Raw genomic sequence first — 19,483 nt, 5'->3', positions numbered from 1 at the left:
CTCTCTGTCACCGCTCGCTGATATTTCTTTGCAAAAACAAAAGTAAATAAAATAAAACATTAAACATATATATTGGATAATCAAATCAGTCCAATATTAATAAAAGCTTGTGATATTAAAAAGAAAAATTCTATGTTTTTTTTCTTGTGTTGCATTCATTGCCTCTTTAAATAAATGTGATATTATTGCGCAGACACTCAGACGTCAGATCCTCTTATGAGCACATGAACGCACCACACAGCTGCAGAATACAGAGGAATGAGGTGAATTGATGAGTCTAAATTTAGAGAATTTAAACATCTGGTTTTATAATCCCCCTAAATATACAACAATAGCTGGAGTGCACATTTAATATCAAAGGATTTTCTAGAAAAAAAAACAAAACAAAAAAAACACATGAATTTTTTTTTTATTTTTTGACATTACTCCAAACGTGTAGGAATCCAGCAGCTTGGTCAGTTAGCACTTATGACGAGCTCAAAGTTAGAGTCAAAGTTAACAATTCTTGCATCTTTTTTCCCACAGTGTGAAGCAGGAGTGAAAACAGATGGAGGATTTCATTTAACGGGACTTTACTGTCTTCACCTCCATCCTGACCAGGTGTTCAAAGCACACACAGTGACACACAAAAACATGCACACAGTCTGTCTTCTTATTTCTCCGTCCCTATAAATAAACGGCCGGACTGCCGACGACGCCACAGGGACAAACGCAGGACACAAAGAGATGCAGAGAGAGAAAAGAGGGAGAGAAAGAAAAAGAAAGTGAAAGAAAGTGAAAAGGGGCTTTTATGCTGGGCTGCTAATGGACTCGAGGACTTCTGGGCCCTCATTCGCCCCCTGTGATGTAATGTTGCACTTCACAGATCCTGTCTTGGCCTCCCTCACATTTCACGGACTCATTAGGTCTAGCCTGACATGAAATCTGGATCATCTTCTTTCAGACTGACACCAGCTCAACACGGTGATCTAGAAGAGTGTGTACTTATATATGTACCGTCAAGTGAGGGATGAGTTTTTGAGGATTTCATCAGACGGGGAGTGTCACACACACATACCTAGAAACACACACACACACACACAGGCCGCCTGCCAGCCGCCATTCCACTAAAAGAAGGAGATTATCTATTGATTCTATGACTCACTGCATCCTGGGAAAACAGTTAGATTACCCAGAGTGCCTCAGTGCTGCAGGCTCCTTCATCACACTGCTGCTGCACCGGCCGTGAGGCCTCCAAATATTTCCGAATTCTTTGTGAATATCTTTGGATTCTGTCCACTTCTTCAGAGGCCTCCATCTTGCTCTGCCATCTTTCTACAGAAGCTCAGGATGGACAAACTTGTGAGGGATATTATCTTTGTATATCGCAAGTAGCCCTGCAAAATTCCCCCCTGAGAGCAAAGCTTTTGCCGGGTGTGCATTTTTTATTTCTCTTTGCAGTTTGGGATAAGTAAGACCTAAAAGTATCATAACAAAACATGTTTTTTGAACAGGAAGTTATTAGTTTTTTTTTAATTAGGGTTATAGTTGTCAGTGTTATTGTACATAAATTTGGATATAATTTTTACCTTTTGCTATGTTACTTCAGGAGCTGCTGTAGTGTTTTGCAGATATACCCGCCATCTTGTTTTCTTTGAAATGAGGGTTACGTTATGATATAACCAAAATATGGCGTGGGCAGTGCCCCTTAATGTGGCTTATTGGTCAAAAAAAAAAAAAAGTTTTATGGGTCTGAAAGGCAGAAATCTAATGTCTTCTTATGAGTATGCAGGGTCTCAGGAGGATACACTATAAGTAGAAGAAAATGCATTTTTTTTTCTGAATTTCTTGCTGACATTAAATAGAAAATATCTGCTTTCTTTAAAAGTTAATTCTAATGTCAGCATCTGTTTTGTCGTTTTATCAACTCTCCTGAGCAGCAATGCAAACTAACATGAAAACATATGGAGCTCCTCAGGGCACTATCCTGGGTCCCCTGTCTTTTAGCACGTTATCTGATTTTTTTTAACAACCCATAACCTTTTATCAATGTCTATAAAAGGTTTTTATCATTTAGCTATAAACATCTTTTTAACCAGTGTGTAAATGTTTGTGTTTTTATTGTCTCATAGTAAATTTTTGATGCATTCTGTCCTTTTTTTGACTGGTTTAAAAGTCAGAAATACTGAATTTAAAAATTTACCAACAGTGCATTTTTTAGTCTTCTCCTTAAAACATCTGTTAAACCCACCAGCAACAGATCCGACTGAGCTTCAATGAAGTATTGATCCATCATTGATGAATCACACCAATAAACATCACAGCTGTGCTTCACAATCAGAGCTTCTCCTCAGAGTATTGATCACAGAACATGGTTAAATGTGTGATTTATTTCAGGCCATGAATCTGTTTACTTTAAAGCCTTTGTGATCTGAAAGTTATCTTAATGACATGGGATTTCATTTCAGTTGAACTCATTCATTTGAATCTGCTGCACAATTTTTCGTTGATGAAAACATGTATGTTTTCCATACTAAGCTTTTTGGACACTGATTAAAATTTTATTTGTGATTTATTTCTGGGTTTGTCATCCATCAGATCTGATGATAATAATAAAAACTTTTATCAAAGTTTTGCTTCAAAAAAGCAACGATCAATACAAATGAAGCTGTGTCTCCAAATGAGAGAAAAGCAGCTAATTAAAAAAGATGGAACTGTATTGGTTTGTTGTCTGAGGCAAGCTTAACACACATAGAAAGACACAGGAATACTTTGAGATGCAAAGAAAAACACACTCACACCCACAACTATGAACTCATGGATTCACAAAAATGTGAAATGTGTTGCAGATAGAAAGCATCCTCCTTCCTCTGCAGCTGAACCCAGGCAGACATGAAACCAGGAAGTGACATCACAGCAGCCACATTCATTATTTATGATCTTTAGGGACAGTCTGAACCATTTTTTTAAATATAATAACCCAACATCTGTTAAGATAGCAGACTCATCAGGATTCAAACAGGATGAACATTTGTAGAAATCCACATTTTTGAAAACCAAAACCAAATGTGGACCGACCTGAGGGGCTTAAATACGCTGAAACTAATTAAATTCAACATTTTTAAAGCAGGAAACACTAAAGACAGGCTGTCATTCTGCACAGTTTGGACTCCTTTCATTCAGGCTGGATGAAACCTCCTCCTCTGTTGTCACGCCGGGACGGTCAGGAGCTCAGATGATGAAGATAAGTGACTCCCTCTTCCTCTAGGTATGTGTGTGTGTCTGTGTGTGTGTGTGTGTGATAAATCTGTAAGTACACTGTTGATGCTTACATTCACTCATACAGGCCTCACCTGAGTAACTGGGTCACCTGATTTACACTCTATTTATTCATTTATCCTCCATTCCTCCTCTTCACTCCGTCGTCTCTGTGGCCTCTATCTGTCCTCAAATAACACTTGAACTTAAACACTTTTTTGTTTTCAAAAATACAAAGAAACAATAAAATACCTACAATGTTGATAGATTAAAGTTAAAGAAAGTGAATTAAATGTAGTAAACATTAAAAATAATCTGAAATAAGAGCATGAAGCTGTCCCGTGGGGTTAAAACAGACGCATCTGGATGAAAATATCACTTTGGGCTGTGATAAATCAGCCTCCTCCAGGTTAGCCTCAGTAGCCTAACTGATGACATAAAATCTACTCAAGAGGCTGGAAATTGAAAAATTTCAGAGTGACACATCTGACTTCAATCGCTGGGAGGATTCTTTTTTGTTCTCCGATTGAAAAACTTCAAGGCCAGGAGACATTTCCCGAGCCGTTGCCTTTGATGTGACCTCGCCATCAGTCATTATTTCTCCACTTTCTTCAGCTGTCTGCCCTCATCTAACAAGAACGAATCAGATTTCTGCTCCTCTTTACTCTTGTATTTGACATTATTATGCTCCCAATGTTCAGATAAGAGAATATAACATTATCTGAATAACACTGTGCAGACGATTCACAGATCAATATCACGAAATAGACCCACATTAACACTGAAGTTAACTCAAGTTAAAATTACATTAAACCAAATTAACTGTTTACTGAGTCAAAGAATTTAAGCTAAGTTCCTACTTTTATTCATTTCATCTGAGAGCAGGAACCATTCCTGATAGAGACATCATTGAATACTCACTTTTTAAAGTGGAGGTTTCACCATATCTGAGACAACACAAGCTAAAAAAAACAAGTCCTCACTATGTCTTATTTTATACATTAAAACCCCTTCTACACAAAGTTTAAGGGATTTTATTGCATAAAGGTGATTGAATGTCAGCCATATCAGATGTTGATTCTCTCTAATCCTCTTTGTGTGATTTTTGAGCCAAATGTCCTTCAGGATCAATTTACTGTGTTCTTGAAACATTTGGTTGTCCTGGTTCCACTTCCTGTTCCCCAGAGAGAGGTAACATGCTACTCAGTGTGTGTGCGTGTGTGTGTGTGTGTGTCAACCTGCAGGTGATGGTGACCCAAATCTGATTTCTCACTGACACAGATATGATTTTTTTTTTTCAATGAAAACATGAACAGTAAAATTCCACTTCAACACTGACTTTGATCAGATCTGCTGACCATTTTTTCTCCCGAGGTGCAGTTTATCCTTTAGGAGGCGCAGCATGACTTTTGTGCAACCTAACTTTAGCAACATTGCGACCTGAGCGGTGCAATGTGACCTCAGCTGTGCAGCGTAACCTTTCTGTGGTGTAGCATAACTTCAGTGCACAGCTTGTCTTAAACGGTGCAGCGTAGTCTTTGCAGTGCAGTGTGACCTCCACTCAGAAGCAAAACCTCCGTGGTGCAGTTTGACTTTGGCGATGCTGCGTTATCTGCAGCAAAGCGTTTCTTTGGCAGTGCAGCCAGACTTAAACATTGCAGAGGGACGTGGTTCTTGTTGTGAAGGTAATCACAGGAGAAGGCTGTGTGCCGCGAGGAGAAATATAACAACCACTTCCAAAGGGTAAGTGAAAAGTCTTTCGACCAATCAACGGACTGCAGTATTGTAGCTCCACCCTCTGGGGTTGATTTGGTATGACCCCAACAGAAGGGTACCAAAAAGTGGGACGGTATGGGGTGGTAATTTGAGGACCTGTCCCAGGATAAGTCAATGCCACAAAATGTGTCCCATACCATAAGGAACCGAACTGAACTGAACTGAACTGAACCAAACCGAAGTGAACTGCTTGGCGGAAATGGTCTTAAGGTGCAGTGTGACTTGAACGGTGCACTGAACCTCACCGAAACAGAGTGTTGCCATCAATATTGGAAGTGTGTTGGAACCTTTAAACTCAAGTGGTGCAACGTTATCTTGGCAGTGGGATGTGATTATCATGGTGCAGTGCGACCTTAGCAGTGCAGCATCATCGCTAAGATGATGCATTACTTTATAAGTGCAATGAGGTATTTGTAGTGCATGGTGCATCATCATTCTAGCAGTGCTCTGTCACTTCTGTTCAGATTAGGTTAGGTTAAAATCTTGTCTTGTAACAAGGACAATTCCAAAGTTTTTTCAGACAAGTTAAAGTCTAACCAAGTCAAGTTTTGAATGATTACATTTTCACTTTTAGTGAAACTATCTGTATATTTCCTCCTCCAGTCATGTTGCTTCTCACACTGAGGGGTTGTCAGCCTCTGGAGTCCCGTTTGTCTTCACAGTCCTGTTTTTCCATGCATTGGGAGTATGAGCTAATGGTAGCACACGGCTCAGCTTCCTGTCAAGCATTAGCAGCAGGAGTCTATTTAAAGGAAGAGAGAGGTGAGGCAGAGTTTGTGCCACTTAGTGTAGCCATCTACCGACCTTTTAATGCCTAATTCAATTCAATAACTGCCTGTAATGACTTGGGCCCAAGACTATTTATACTGCGTCTCCTCTGCTGGATCTAATACAGGACCACTACATGTGGACTGTGGTGGAGCTGAGGAAGCAGGGGTTCAAACCAGCTCTCAGTGCTGCCCACATGTGCCGCCAGAGGCCAGACAAAACATTTACACGCACACTCAGCGTTTCAGCACCATGGTCGTGATAACAGTCAGAGTTCATTAAATGAATGACGTGAAGCAAACTTTATCTTCTGGCTTTCTTTGGTCCTCTGAAGTCAGTTATTCCTTCAGAAACTCCCTTCATCTAAATCTGCTGATACTGAAAATTACAGTTGGGTTGGCATCCTGGAGGCGTGGCAGACCGTAACACTTTCTTTGATTTATCTGAACTGATAGTAATTAAAGCAAATTTAAAGTATTAAATCCTGAGCTGAGATAACGTCACCAAAGAGAAAAATGACTCTTTCCCTTCCTGTCAGTGTGACTCAGAGGACGACAGGAGCTTACACACTTTTTCCATCAGACTGTGACATCATGGTGACATCACAGCCCCGCCACCCAGCCGTCTGCAGCATCACAGGAAAAATGACAAGAAAAATAAAAACAAGCAAACAAAAGAAAAACCTGGCAGAATTAATTGGACCAAACTGTTTGGTTGAACTTGGGAATTAATATTTTGTTGATGGGTTGGTGAAACCATAAAATTTCACAGATCAAGAGGAGGAGAGGAGGGTGTTTGCTGCTGCCGCTGCTGCTACGAGGCTGCTCACTGAGCTACGGCGGGGGGAGGGGTACATCTATAATACATGAGCACACACACACACACACACACACACACACACACACACACACACACACATAAAACCCACATACACAAGAGCAGGGACAATCTCAGGGCCATTAAATGGAGACGCTGTCATAAATCACATGACCAGCCGCCTACTGACCAATCTGCCCACACACACACACACACACACACACACACACACACACACACACACACACACACACACACACACACACACACACACACATTTGTCTTCAGTCAGCAGATATTGTTCAATATTACGTTGGAGGTGTGTGTGTGTGTGTGTTTGATAATCTATCTTCGTGAGGACCCGTTGTACGCTGCACCATACAGGGAACTTTATCAAAAATGAGGACACGAGTTATAAATTTGAAGGTATTTAAAAATAATAGACCATTTATTGTCTAAGACCGTAATAAATTTTTGAATGCATATATATATATATATATATATATGCATTCAAAAATTTATTACGGTCTTAGACAATAAATGGTCTATTATTTTTAAATACCTTAAAGGACACTACAGTTTGAAAGAACAATTATATATATATATATATATATATAATTGTTCTTTCAAACTGTAGTGTCCTTGTTTACACAGTTTTTCTTTATGTATAAGGCTTTAGCATTTCCTGCTCTTGATGATTCTCTATGAATTAAAACTCGTATGAGGATATTTTGCTTTTTTCCTTGATTTTACGCCCCCTGTGGACAAAGCAGTCCTGTTCCTCCTATCTGAATGAAATCCAATACACACACCTGATCAAAATGTTAAGATCAGTCAAAACTTGAATGAATTTACATTTTACTCTGTTGGATGTGAAAAAGGTTCCAAGTAGAGTTTTAAAATGAAAAAGAAAAAAAAAGAAATGGTGGTAAAACAAGAAAGAATTGAGTAGCTCAAAACAAAGTGAAATATCCTGTTCATCAGGTTAAAAATTTTAACACCACAGCCTTTAAAAGACAAAATCTGAGCAAAAATGTGGTCTCTCTTTGAATGTGGTCATATTGTTGAGCTGCATAAGCAAGACCTCTCACAACGGGCCATTGCTGTGGAGGTTGGACGCAGTAAGACATCTATGTTGAACTTCCTAAAGATCCTGAGGGTTATGGAACAAAAAAGTCCAGTGGTAGACCTAAAAACATTTATGTGTTTTTTTTTAAAAAGACAACGCTGCAGTTCACAAAGCCTGCATGACAAAGGATGTCTTCCAGAGACTTAAGCTCACTATTTGCACCAACTCTGCGTGTTCCCCTGATCTAAAGTGGACATCAGTTCCAGACAGTGGATGATCCTCCATGCCACCTTTACCACTTGGAGCAACGTTCCCTCTAGTCCCCTGTAAACACGCTCATCAAGCATGCAAAAACTAATCTTTGAAGTTATCAGCAAGAACAATGGGGCTCCTTGTCATTTTTCATAGATATTTTATTTTAGGAGTTCTTAGGGTTTTTGTGGTCTGTGGTCTTAATCTTTTGATCAGCTGATGAACAGTCTATATTACACTAGCCGTTGTTTGCATTAAATGCTTACTTATTTTTCTTTTTGCATTTTGAAACTCTACTGAGAACCTTCTTAAGATCCAACAGTGCAAAATGTAAATTTTTACAATTTTCTAACTGGTCTTAAAATTTTCTCTGTGATAAAGTAACATTAGACTTATGCCATAATAGACTGAGAGATTTTCTCAGCTGTGATAATTTTATGTAACAAGCTATCAGACTGTTGCCTTTTCTTACAGTAGTGTAACACTTGTATAGTAAGGGATGCTTCAGATGGTTTCCAGATCTCTATGAACAACTTTTGTCATATTTTTAGGTGAATCAGCCTCCTGGTTCATTTAATATCCATAATGGTCCTCACAGTTATAGAATTACAAACCTGTATTTGTGTGCGGGGACTACTAAAAAGAGAAAATTGAAAACATAATTTGACCAATTAAATCTTCATTACTGTTTCTCACCTCTGGGTCAGTACAAGTATTAGATCTGGGAACAATTGACCAGAACCAAAGCACAAACCAAAATTGAAAACATAAAAGCCAAATAATATTGAATAATAATGAAACCACAGCAGTCTCAGAACATCCAGGGAACATTGGGAGAACATATGAGCAGAGAATAACGTCATGATGTGAAAGTGACCTCCTGTGTGCCCGCAGTAATGGTGTAATGGTGACTTTGTCCTTGACTTGGCTGAAGGATGGCCACTGGCGCACACACACACACACACACACACACACACACACACACACACACACACACACACACACACACACACACACACACACACACACGCACCACAGACCTTCAGACTCATGAGCTAGCTATCATTAGCATCAAGCCTGTAGCCAGAATACATATTTCAGAGCCAACACCAACTGCTTCATCCAGCTGGCTGTATCTGCATGCAAGTAGATGAATCTATAATAATATCAAAATGATACACACATCAAGTGTCACCTCAACAAACTGCAAACTCACAAGACCACTGACACCCAGACAGCCTCATCACATACTGAGATTTAGAGGGCGGGGTCTGTTGGTATCCTCCGTGACATACACCGAAGACAAACTTTCTTCAGCAACCACAAACTGTCTCTTCAGTTTCAAAATATGTAACAAACATTTGAGAAGATTCAAAAATGTATGATGTACATAAATATTTTTTTACTTCATGTTAACAGATTTTTGGAATAAGTAATGCATTTAGTAAAGCTGTAAAATCTCCTGTGCAAGTTTTCAGAGCTTTAATTTGAAAGTGCCAAACAACAGGAAATGTCAGACTGCTGGACCGCTGGCATCAAGGTGCCCTTGAGCAAGTCGCTACTAAAAGAACAGAGACAGCAGCAGCAGGCCTTCTGTCTGCAGCAGGTGTGTGTGTGGTGTGTGTGTGTGTGTGTGTGTGTGTGTGTGTGTGTGTCAGTTCTCTGAGTAAATAAAGTCAAACAAACATGGAATCAAACACACCTACCCACCTGGAGCCTCCAGGAGGACAAAACAAGCCAAAGCAACTGTTAGACTTTGATAATATCTACCCTCTCTGTCAATCAAGACATGAATAATCATAAGACAGATTATTTTGTCATCCTCTACGTTACTTGATCATTCATTATCGACAGCTATTTGTGAATCCCTTATTCAAAAAAATTCTGCATCTGTTGTATCAACATTCAACTTGCGAAAACTTCTGGTGTTGAAAGGCAGGGCAGATGTGAAAAAAACAAAACTGCAGTTCCCCGAGTGTCCACTTAAGGCTTAAAGCTAAGTGAACCTGGTACAAGTCTCTACTGTATGTAATTTTCAAGGCACAAATTCAACCGTATTAAACCAGGTACAGAGAAGTCGGAAAATGACAGTCAAAATTAAGAACAATTTATTTGACATGGCACGGCCGAACATACAGACTCATGCAGTTGTCTTAACAGACTGAGGACAGGCTTCAGATCCAACCCTATATAGAGGAAGGTACCTGATGATGCTTGATTGATTTTGAAACATGCAGTAGATAGATTTCCTGTCAGTGATGGTTTCCTTTCTTGTCTTCATGCCACTCTTTACAGGTGTAGTACATCAGCAGAGTGATAAATAAGGTTAATTGAGCAGGTTGAAAATCACCGATAAATGCAATAAAAATTGAATTCATGTAAAGCTGTGTCTGTGCTAGCTTGTATAAGTACTCCTAAAGGGACGGGTCCTCCTTTAGAGAAAAATCATAAACTCGTTGTTTTTCACAATGTGTGTAATAATTTAGGATTGTTTTTATGGCTAAGTCTCTACAAAGTGAAAGTGAATCAATGTAATGTCCTGGGAATGCACATATATATGGATCTGTGTGTATGTGGGTTTGTAAAAGTAGACAAAATGCACATACAGTCTCCACGATGCACAAAATCAAGCTCTACAGTAAAGATTTAGTTAGCAGTTACTTTGAATCTCTGATAAAATGATACAGATTAATGTGATTAAAACTCCATGTGTATATCTGTGTGTTTATTAAATCATATATTTGCACATTGTGGGGACTGGGCAAAAACTCTGTCCCCACAGTGCACATCACAGCACTAAGTTTAATGTGAACGTTTGGTTGAGAGGTGAAAGGTAAGTCTTTGGTAAGTATTTCACCAGTGTGAATACAGATGTGTGTGTTAGTGTGTGTGTGTGTGTGTGTGTGTGTGTGTGTGTGTGTGTGTGTGTGTGTGTGTGTGTGTGTGTGTGTGTGTGTGTGTGTGTGTGTGTGTGTGTGTGTGTGAGTGTGAGGGCATGTGGCCTTCTTTTTTTTATTCATATAAATCATGCATCGACCAGATTGTGGTTGATTATATTACTGCACACACACACACACAGCCCCTTCTGTTGTAATCAATAAAAGTGAAATGGGATATGGTGCAGTTACACACACACACACACACACACACACACACACACACACACACACACACACACACACACACACACACACACACACACAGAAAGCGAAACAGTTAATTACCCTGCAGCTTTTTCTCCTACTATCCATAAAAATATATTTGTGTGTGTTTACGTTTATCTATAAAACTCTTTAAGCAGATAAAACCTCTTTTTTTAAATGACATGTTCACAAAACAATTAAACATTTCCCTCTTATAACAGCAAACAAAGATCACTCTGGTAGATCACTCAGCAGTAATAATGTTTGTACTTGAAATTCAAAAGCGACAAAAAACAAACCCAGATAAGACATTTTTGAGCAAACACAGCTCTGTATAATTACCTTACTACTTAACAAACAAGAAAACTCGTCAGCCTTATGTAAAATATCAAATGCTAAAACATCAAAAAAGAATTCAGAACCAGCCGGAGGAAACGTCAAAATTCTCTGATAGATTTCAGAACATGACTTCAGCATCTCGACAGCTACAGACACGCTATTTATAGACTTCAGTAGTAAACCCAAATAATTAAAAATTCTAGTGTGATGTATGTGTGTCCCCAAATGCCAAGACAAACATAGTTCTGTTTGAATAAAAGCCAGGCAGTCTGCAGTCTGTGCAATACAAGAAATCTATTTTTAGTGTTTTCATGTGATGGAATTTTAATCCATTAAACAGAGAGTAGCTCTGAGGAGTTCTCACACCTTAAAACCAACGCCTCTTCGTGTCTTGTATAATAAAAAGAGATTATCAGCAACAGTATTTGTTACTGCCTTGTACTAAATTTTAGCGCCTGTGTTCACTTCCAACAAAAAAACACTGAGTCAATATTCATCACTCGCCCGGAAGTGTCTATGTTTGGATCTCTGCTGGTGAAGTTTGGCAGAAAGAAATAAGGAGTATGTGTTCCTTTATTTTTAAAATTTTATTTTGAAAAAAATTTAGGACCTCATGGATGATACTGAAGAAGGATTAGCTAAAAGAGTTTCTGTCAGGGTGTTTGGGACGTTTTTAGAGAAACTTGGTTAGCAAAGTTGTCTCTAACTTGGAAAAGTAAAGTTAAAAAGATCTGTTTTCATTTATTAGCTTCTACAACAAATGCACACCCTGTCAAAAGTCACATTTTTTCAACAGTGGATGATGGTGCTCGTAGGAAATGTAGTTTTCTATCCAGAATCACACCACCCGTTTCATCCAATGGGAATGCAAGAATTGATGCAAAATAGAAAACATTTCTGGGACCATTTCAATTTGATTAGTTATGTAGAAACATGATCCAGATGAGTAAATGAAACTTCTCTAAGTTCGAGGTGCTTGTTGAATATACTGTGATGAAGAATTCACAGAGGGATGACCGCCCTGCATCTTAAACCTCCACGAGCTGAGTCACCAACTCCACCTGTTCTCTGTGATGGGTTTAAACCTCACAAACATGCCACAGGAACCTGTAAGTGGGACACACAGCTTTAAAACTACCTGCTGCTGTAGCTGCTGCACAGTCTGGATGTGGTCTCACATTTACTGCAGCAGGCAGAACAATGATGCAGCATTTTTCTACATTCCTCGATTCAAAGTGTTCAGCTTCTCTCATCAAAACAAGAGCATTTCCAAACCTCTAACAACCTCAGCTCCTGGAGCAAACTAATCAAATATACATCACAAAAGCAAACTGAGTGACTTGTCCTGTCTCAGTTGCATCTCGGCACTTTTTACAGTTTTTTAGCTGTGTCATTGCACACAGGAGCAATGCAGGAGCAACTTGAGACTCAGATGCTCTTCAATGTGGCTCGGCAAGTTGCAAATGAAAGCTCAGCTGTTTTTTCTCCGACAGTTTAAGATCCAGACTCCTCAGAAAGTTGTCACATGAGTGTTAAAATATTGGATGACCAACCTCCAGAGCTCTGACAAACAAGTATCTTTATCAACTCAGTGAGCAAGTTTAACCCCAAGTCCAAGAAAGAAAGACGTGAAAGAAAATGCAAAAAAGTGCAAGTTTTAGACTTAAATTATACAATTTACTCCTCTGTGTCTTTGGTATAACCAGAAAATAAGCGCAATGTTCAAAGCATGAGTAAAATCAATATAACTAGTAGCAGTACCATTTCATTCAGCAATGTGCTGTTTTTGTGCAGATGTGAAGTGGTTGTAATTTACACACTGTACGTCGTGTCACAGTGTGGAGGACTTAAAAGTGATGAGACTCATTTTGAAAGTTGGTTCTTAGTGCTGATCAAGTGGCTACTTGTTGCAGCAACTCTCTCTTTATTCCTCTTTCCCTTTACTTTTTTCAGCAATCTTCATATGGATAGACATGGACACTAAACTGCTTCCGTCTGCAGCAACATCATTACCTTTTAATGTTCCTGCATATATCCAGAGACCCTACTTGTAGCCATAGTTTCGTTGTTAACATATGAGATCAACTGTTAGCAGCCTGTAGCATGTTGATGCTAACCAGTGCTACGCTTAGTGTTCCCTGTGAGCTGAGAAGAAGGATGCAGGAACATTGTGCTGGTACTGCAGTGCAAGCTAAGAAGAGATGACATTGACTTGTCTTTCCATCCATTGTTATGTAGAATGTAAGCTCTACCTCCAATAAGAAGGACAAGCTAGCACTGCTAACTTAGCTTCAGAAGGAATACCTAAAGTGTAGCATCATGCTATTTACAGAGACATGGCTTGTGGAGCTACCAACAGACAAAAATGCCACTTTGAAAGTTTTTACCTGCTGTGAGCGGACAGGAAACTTGTGATCTGATCTGAACAAACTAGTGAAGAAGGCTAGCTCAGTCCTGGACCCTGCGGAGGTGGAGGCTGACTGGAAAATTATGGCCAAGCTGTTGCCAAGCTGTTGTCTCTTGATGCACATTTTTGCACTATACACTTTACATGCTGCTGTGGCTCCCCTGGTGAATTTTCCCCACAAGGATTAAGTACATTCTATCCTATTCTGTTCTATTCTTTTCTATTCTATTCTACAATGACAGAAATAGCCCCCTGCTGGACATTCAAAGGAACACAGGTTCAAGATTCTTTGGCATTTGCCTCGCCTTTGAAACACAACTACTTCACCTTGTTATTCAGTGAGTAGTCTGTGCCCTAAATGGGAAACCAGCACAAAAAGTGAAATAGACACAGAATTTTCTAATTTCACATTGTTTGGTCATCAGGTTAAGCTGTCTAATGGACTTGAGGTTTACAGACCTTATCAAGCCACAACAAACCAGGACTTTTCCTGTTTCCTGCTTCTTTCACTCAGTGTCTCATCACTCATTCAGACTCGTCTGGACTCAGCGGCACTCGGCGCTGAAACAGCAGCATTCAAGAGGAGGAGAGCAGGCAGCGTCACTGTGATGTGGACGATTACATAAAAATATAATTATTACTACTGAGCTGCTGCCGCCGCCACTGCTGCTGCATGATACAGCAGCATCTGTTACCGGCAGGATTACGTGAGCCGGATTTCACTCCAGTGATCGTCCAACATGGCCGACAGCAGAGACAGAGTCATTAATGATAGAGGAATCATTCAAAAAGAGAGAGCTGACCGGAGGAATGAGGAGATTCAACCATCAAACAATGAGAATGAGTGCAGAGTGACAGGGTCTGCAGCAGGGAGGAGGGGAAGGAAAAGGAAAAAAGGAGGAGAGGAAAAAAGGCCGTGCAGATAGAAATGATGGCGGATGGATGGATGGATGGATGGAGAGACAGATGCGTGGAGGGATGAAGGGAAGGACACATGGGGGGCGGGATAAGAAGGATGAGATTTAAATGAGAGGTGATAGGTGCAGGGAGGAAACTGGGAACAGAAATGTAGAGAAAAAAAGGAAAAGTGAAGACGGATGAAAAGAGGGGAGGGCAGAGAGCTTTAAAAAAGGAAGAGACATGAAGTCAGGGGTGGAAATGTGGAAAGCTATGTGGTAGAAATACGAAGTCGTAAGACCCATAGACGAGGGAGGAATAGATTAAGGATGGTAAGATGATGGAGGGATGGAATAAGGCTAACAGCGAGAAAAGGAACATTGTCTTCACTTCTACTTGATTTATCATGTCAGAAAAGATTCAGCAGACCCTGAAAGGTGTTTGCCAAAAATACAAGGGTGTCGTCTGCATATTGTTAATTTTGCAGCATGCAATAAGCATACACTGAAAAAAAGGTCAATAGATGGCGGGGGGATGCTAGTATTCTTTGAAGGAAGAGGAAGAGAACACAAGGTTGTAATTACACAGTTTGTCCACTAGGTCAAAGTAGCTGAAAGTGTGAACTATGGAGAAAGACTTTGTCTTATTCTTTTACTTTCTGTATGACTGTTTCTATATGTCGTCCAGCCATTAGTAATGAAAACGGACCGTTTGGTGAAAAATAAATGATAAGTGGTATGGATGAGACAGGTTAATGCCCTAACACAGAACTAAATTTAATAGAGGTAGACCCCACCATTACAGGCGTTAACAGCGGAATTACAGCTCCAGCAAGGTGATTCTAAAGATGGCGGACATCATGCGAAGGGAACACATGTTTAGGGATTGAGTGAATCCTTTGGAAAAGTATAACAATGTGGACGTATACAGCAAATTTAGATCGCTGTGTGTGCAGAGTATGCAAGCGCAATTTGTATTTGTTGGACAGGAAGTCCCCTAGACATATGACGTTTTGCACCAGTGGGATGGACATTTTTTGGCAGTCGTGCTTGTGGCTAATGCTACAGTCAAATAGGCTATTCCATAACAGTAGGAAATAACTAATGGTCCCATTGGAGTGTTGACTGGACGATCATATGGGCCCTGGTGTTGCACAGACCTCTATGTCTTCACTGCCGGCCAACTGATGTTCATACCTTTTTTGAGCTTCACCCATCTGTACTGTTGTCGATGTTTAGAGTTGTTAACAATTTGTAATTTCCCACCATTCTTCCTCAGTACTGCAGTTATTTAACAACACGTTCAGTGTCTGTTTAAACTTAGTGCCATTAGTTCCTGAACTGACACAAGAGATTTTGGTGTCTAGATTTATTAAAATGTACAGTTTTCAAAAAAAGGGTTTTCTTAGAGTTAAATTAACCACAAAGCCAAGTACTTGCAAGATTGATAAGACAAGAAAACCAGCACAGTCATTTTTTAAAGCACAGTGACGCAGAAAGAGTAGCTGTATGTGACGGAACATCTGCTGTATAATACATGGATGTAGTGTCTATGATGTCACACATCTGTCTTTGAAGCAGAGTTTTGGGGCTGATTGTTGTAGAAAACTTTATTGGAAATGTTGAACTTCATCAAAATTTCAGTCGAGGTAGTCTTGGGTACAGAGGCTGGCTACGAGCTTCTGCGCTAACAACTATAGGACGTCCACCAGTCTGTCAGGTGAGCTGTGCCCCTAGTTGGAAAAACTTGGAAATGTGTTATTTTCCAGACTGCTGAATTATCGGGAAAACGACCCATCATTTATGTAAATGTCAGCTTTTTTGGAATAAATATGTATGTTGTTTCTGGAACTCATGGAGCCAGCCTCAAGTGGGCGCTTGATGACCTGCAATAGCTTCATGTCTTCGAGAGTGAATGCAAGTTAGAAGCTGCTAAAGTGACACTAGAGGGCGATACAAAGCATCACGAGATGTAACGTGGAGCTCCTGACGCCTTAAAGCAGGAATATGTTTCTACTTTGTTCGTTCAAAGTTTTAATGCCGAAAAGAGACGGTCTCCTTGTTAAAAGAGGCAAAGAGCGATGTTTGGGTCATGTGATTAATGTGACGTGATCATTTTTACACTCACGTGCAACAACTCGGATACATTTCCCTCCAGATTTCAGCCACTTTGACTCAACGTATGATCAGTTAAACCATGCTTCAGACAGACGAAGGTGGAAAAATGATTCACAGACGAAGAGATATCAGATTTAGGTGGAGAGGTGAAATAAGGGAAGGAAAGGAAGGAGACAGTGAATGTGAATGGAGAGTGTAGTTATGATAGACGGATGGACGATGGGGAAACGGGGGGTATAAAGATAAATTTAGGAAAGGTTGTAAGATAGAAAGAAGATGACAGGATGACAGAAGGATTTAAGATGGAGTGAGACATGGAAGGAAAGCAGAAAAAGAAACGATGAAGATTTGGAAGATGGCTGGAAGGAGGTGAAGAAGGAAAGACTAAATATGGAAAGCGGGATAGGAGAGGAGAGGCGGTAAATATGGAGGAAGATGGACACAGGAAAGAAATAATGTGAAGAAGAAAAAGGGAGGAGTGTGGATGAATGGATGGATGGATGGATGGATGGATGGAGGAAAGAAAGGGAGGATGGGGGAGGGGGAGGAGGAAACAAGGGAAGGTTGGGGGGCGAAATAAAAACGATGGAGGGATGGATGGACAGCAGTGCGGTAAACTCCGGGCGGTGCTGAGCCTGTCACTTTTTAAATGCAAATCACCTCCACACACACACACACACACACACACACACACACACACACACACACACACACACACACACACACACACACCATTCAGCTGTTGATATATTGATCAGATACTATTGATTAGTTCTGACCCTCTGAAATATATCTGTAACATAGAAGAAGAGGAGCTGAACAGAATCCAATTAGATCGATCAGTTAGGGGTGTGTGTGTGTGTGTGTGTATCTGTATGTGTGTGTGTGTGTGTGTGTGTGTGTGTGTGTGTGTGTGTGTGTATTTCTGGCTGGATTCAGTTCGTTTTGTCTGACGCGAACCCAGTTGAACCCGGATGGTGGTAGTGGGGGTGGGGGCGGGGGGTCTCGTGGAGCTGCTGCAGAGTTTCAGCAGCTGATGAGACCGAGCCCCCCCCCCTCCCATAAAAAAGAAAAAAAAAAAATCCGCCCAAACCTCCAGCATCAGCTGTTCGTCAAAGCTCCAGTCTCCCCCGATGCAGAGCCACACAGTCATAAAATGGGTGAGGCTGTGCTACAATGAAGGGACCCCCCCTCCTCCTCCTCCTCACGCACCACACACACACACACACACACACACACACACACACACACACACACACACACACACACACACACACACACACACACCAGCACCACCCCTCCCTCCCCCCTCATCCTCCGCCGTGCAGGAGTAGCAGAAGCAGCAGGAGACACGCGGTAAAAGCGGCAGATAAAGCTGCATCCGTATCATCCATCCCGCCGCGGATCGATCCTCCTCCCCGCCTGATCTGGACTGATGCTCCCACACTCACGCGGCTCTATCAGGGAGGAGGCGCGCGCAGGCAGCAAGATGCGGCCTCAGAAAAAAAAAATCACTGCATTTTGGTTCGCGGCTCATTTTAGAGTCAGCCCTCCTCCTCCTCCTCCTCCATCAGGTCATCCAGGCACGCATGCATGGACATGCGGGGCCAAATTAGCATGGATGAGAGCGTTTTTATTTTTTTTTCAGTCGTTTTCCCATCATGCATGCAGCGCTGCATGAGCAGAGAAAACCTGAGCAAGGCCTCTGCGTCTAAACCCGCCGAGACGGGCTCGAACTCTGGCCATAAAATGAAGAAAATAACGGCAATGAACGCGTCCAGGCTGGAACTGTGACCTCCAGCCGGAACAACCCGTCCAACAAACCAAACATCCACTAACACTGAGAGCTAAATCAATCTGATGTCTGAGAAAAAAGCCTCCATTTCAGGCTCCATCCTCACTGTACTCTGCAGCTCCTCCACATCACTCTGTATGCACAGCGTGAAGAGCCGCAGCTCAGCCTCCTCTCCTCCTCCGCACACCTCAAATCAGCTCAAATGTGTCTTTTAGCAGGTTTCTACCGCCCCGCTCCTCTGCGCTCCGCTCGCATCCAGATGCAGCGGCGAAGAGGCGGCGAGGCCGAGGAGCTGCTGCAGGAGGAGGAGGAAGAGGAGAGGGAGGGGGAAACATGGAGGCCGACATGGAAAGAAATTAAAACGAAAATTGTGCTTACACTTCGTAGTTCCGCCGTACGATCCTTCATGGTGTCGCCGCGCCGAGCTGGCTGCTAGAAAACGGAGAATCGGCCCTGGTCCGGGAGGGGAGGGGGGGAGGTTTCCAACACCGCGCCGTTCGTCGTTTTGCGCTCCGAGATTCCCCAGCAAGATTTTTTTTTCTCTATTTGTCCTCCTCTCGGTTTTTTCCCCTCAGGTTCGATTCCCCTGAAAAGCGGAGCAGAGAGATGGAGGGAGGAAGAGCGCGGTGTGACGCGTCTCCGCCTTCTGCTGCTGCTGCTGCTTCGTCTTCGGTGGATTTTTTTTATCCGTGCGGTGACGGCGCGTTGGAACCCTCCTCTTCTTCTTTTTCTTTTTCTTTTAAATAGCGCCTCTCCGCCGCTCTGGCTCAGGCTGGCCCCCCTGTCGGTCCGCGGCTTTCTCCTCTTCCTCCTCGGTGCGGTCGCAGTGTGGCCCCGCAGCGCGCAAAGCAGCAGCCCGGCAGGAAG

The 19,483-nt window shown here is 41.5% G+C and overlaps 1 protein-coding gene across 1 annotated transcript in view; it reads right to left on the bottom strand.

Moving 5' to 3' along the window:
- Positions 1-19,483, bottom strand: part of stx1b (syntaxin 1B) — a 56,693-nt gene extending 37,210 nt beyond the window's left edge. The window contains exon 1 of the mRNA XM_074696927.1: positions 18,995-19,483. Within this exon, the coding sequence (XP_074553028.1) occupies positions 18,995-19,024 (30 nt within the window). The 5' untranslated portion in view covers positions 19,025-19,483. The remainder of the gene's footprint in view (positions 1-18,994) is intronic.

Source organism: Halichoeres trimaculatus, unplaced genomic scaffold (assembly GCF_033239565.1).
Source record: "Halichoeres trimaculatus isolate MK-OKI-2021-1 unplaced genomic scaffold, fHalTri1.1 fHalTri1_scaffold_20, whole genome shotgun sequence".
In the NCBI taxonomy this organism is placed as follows: Eukaryota; Metazoa; Chordata; class Actinopteri; order Labriformes; family Labridae; genus Halichoeres; species Halichoeres trimaculatus.
Note: the sequence above shows the minus strand (reverse complement) of the source record. Positions and strands in the feature narration are given on the sequence as shown.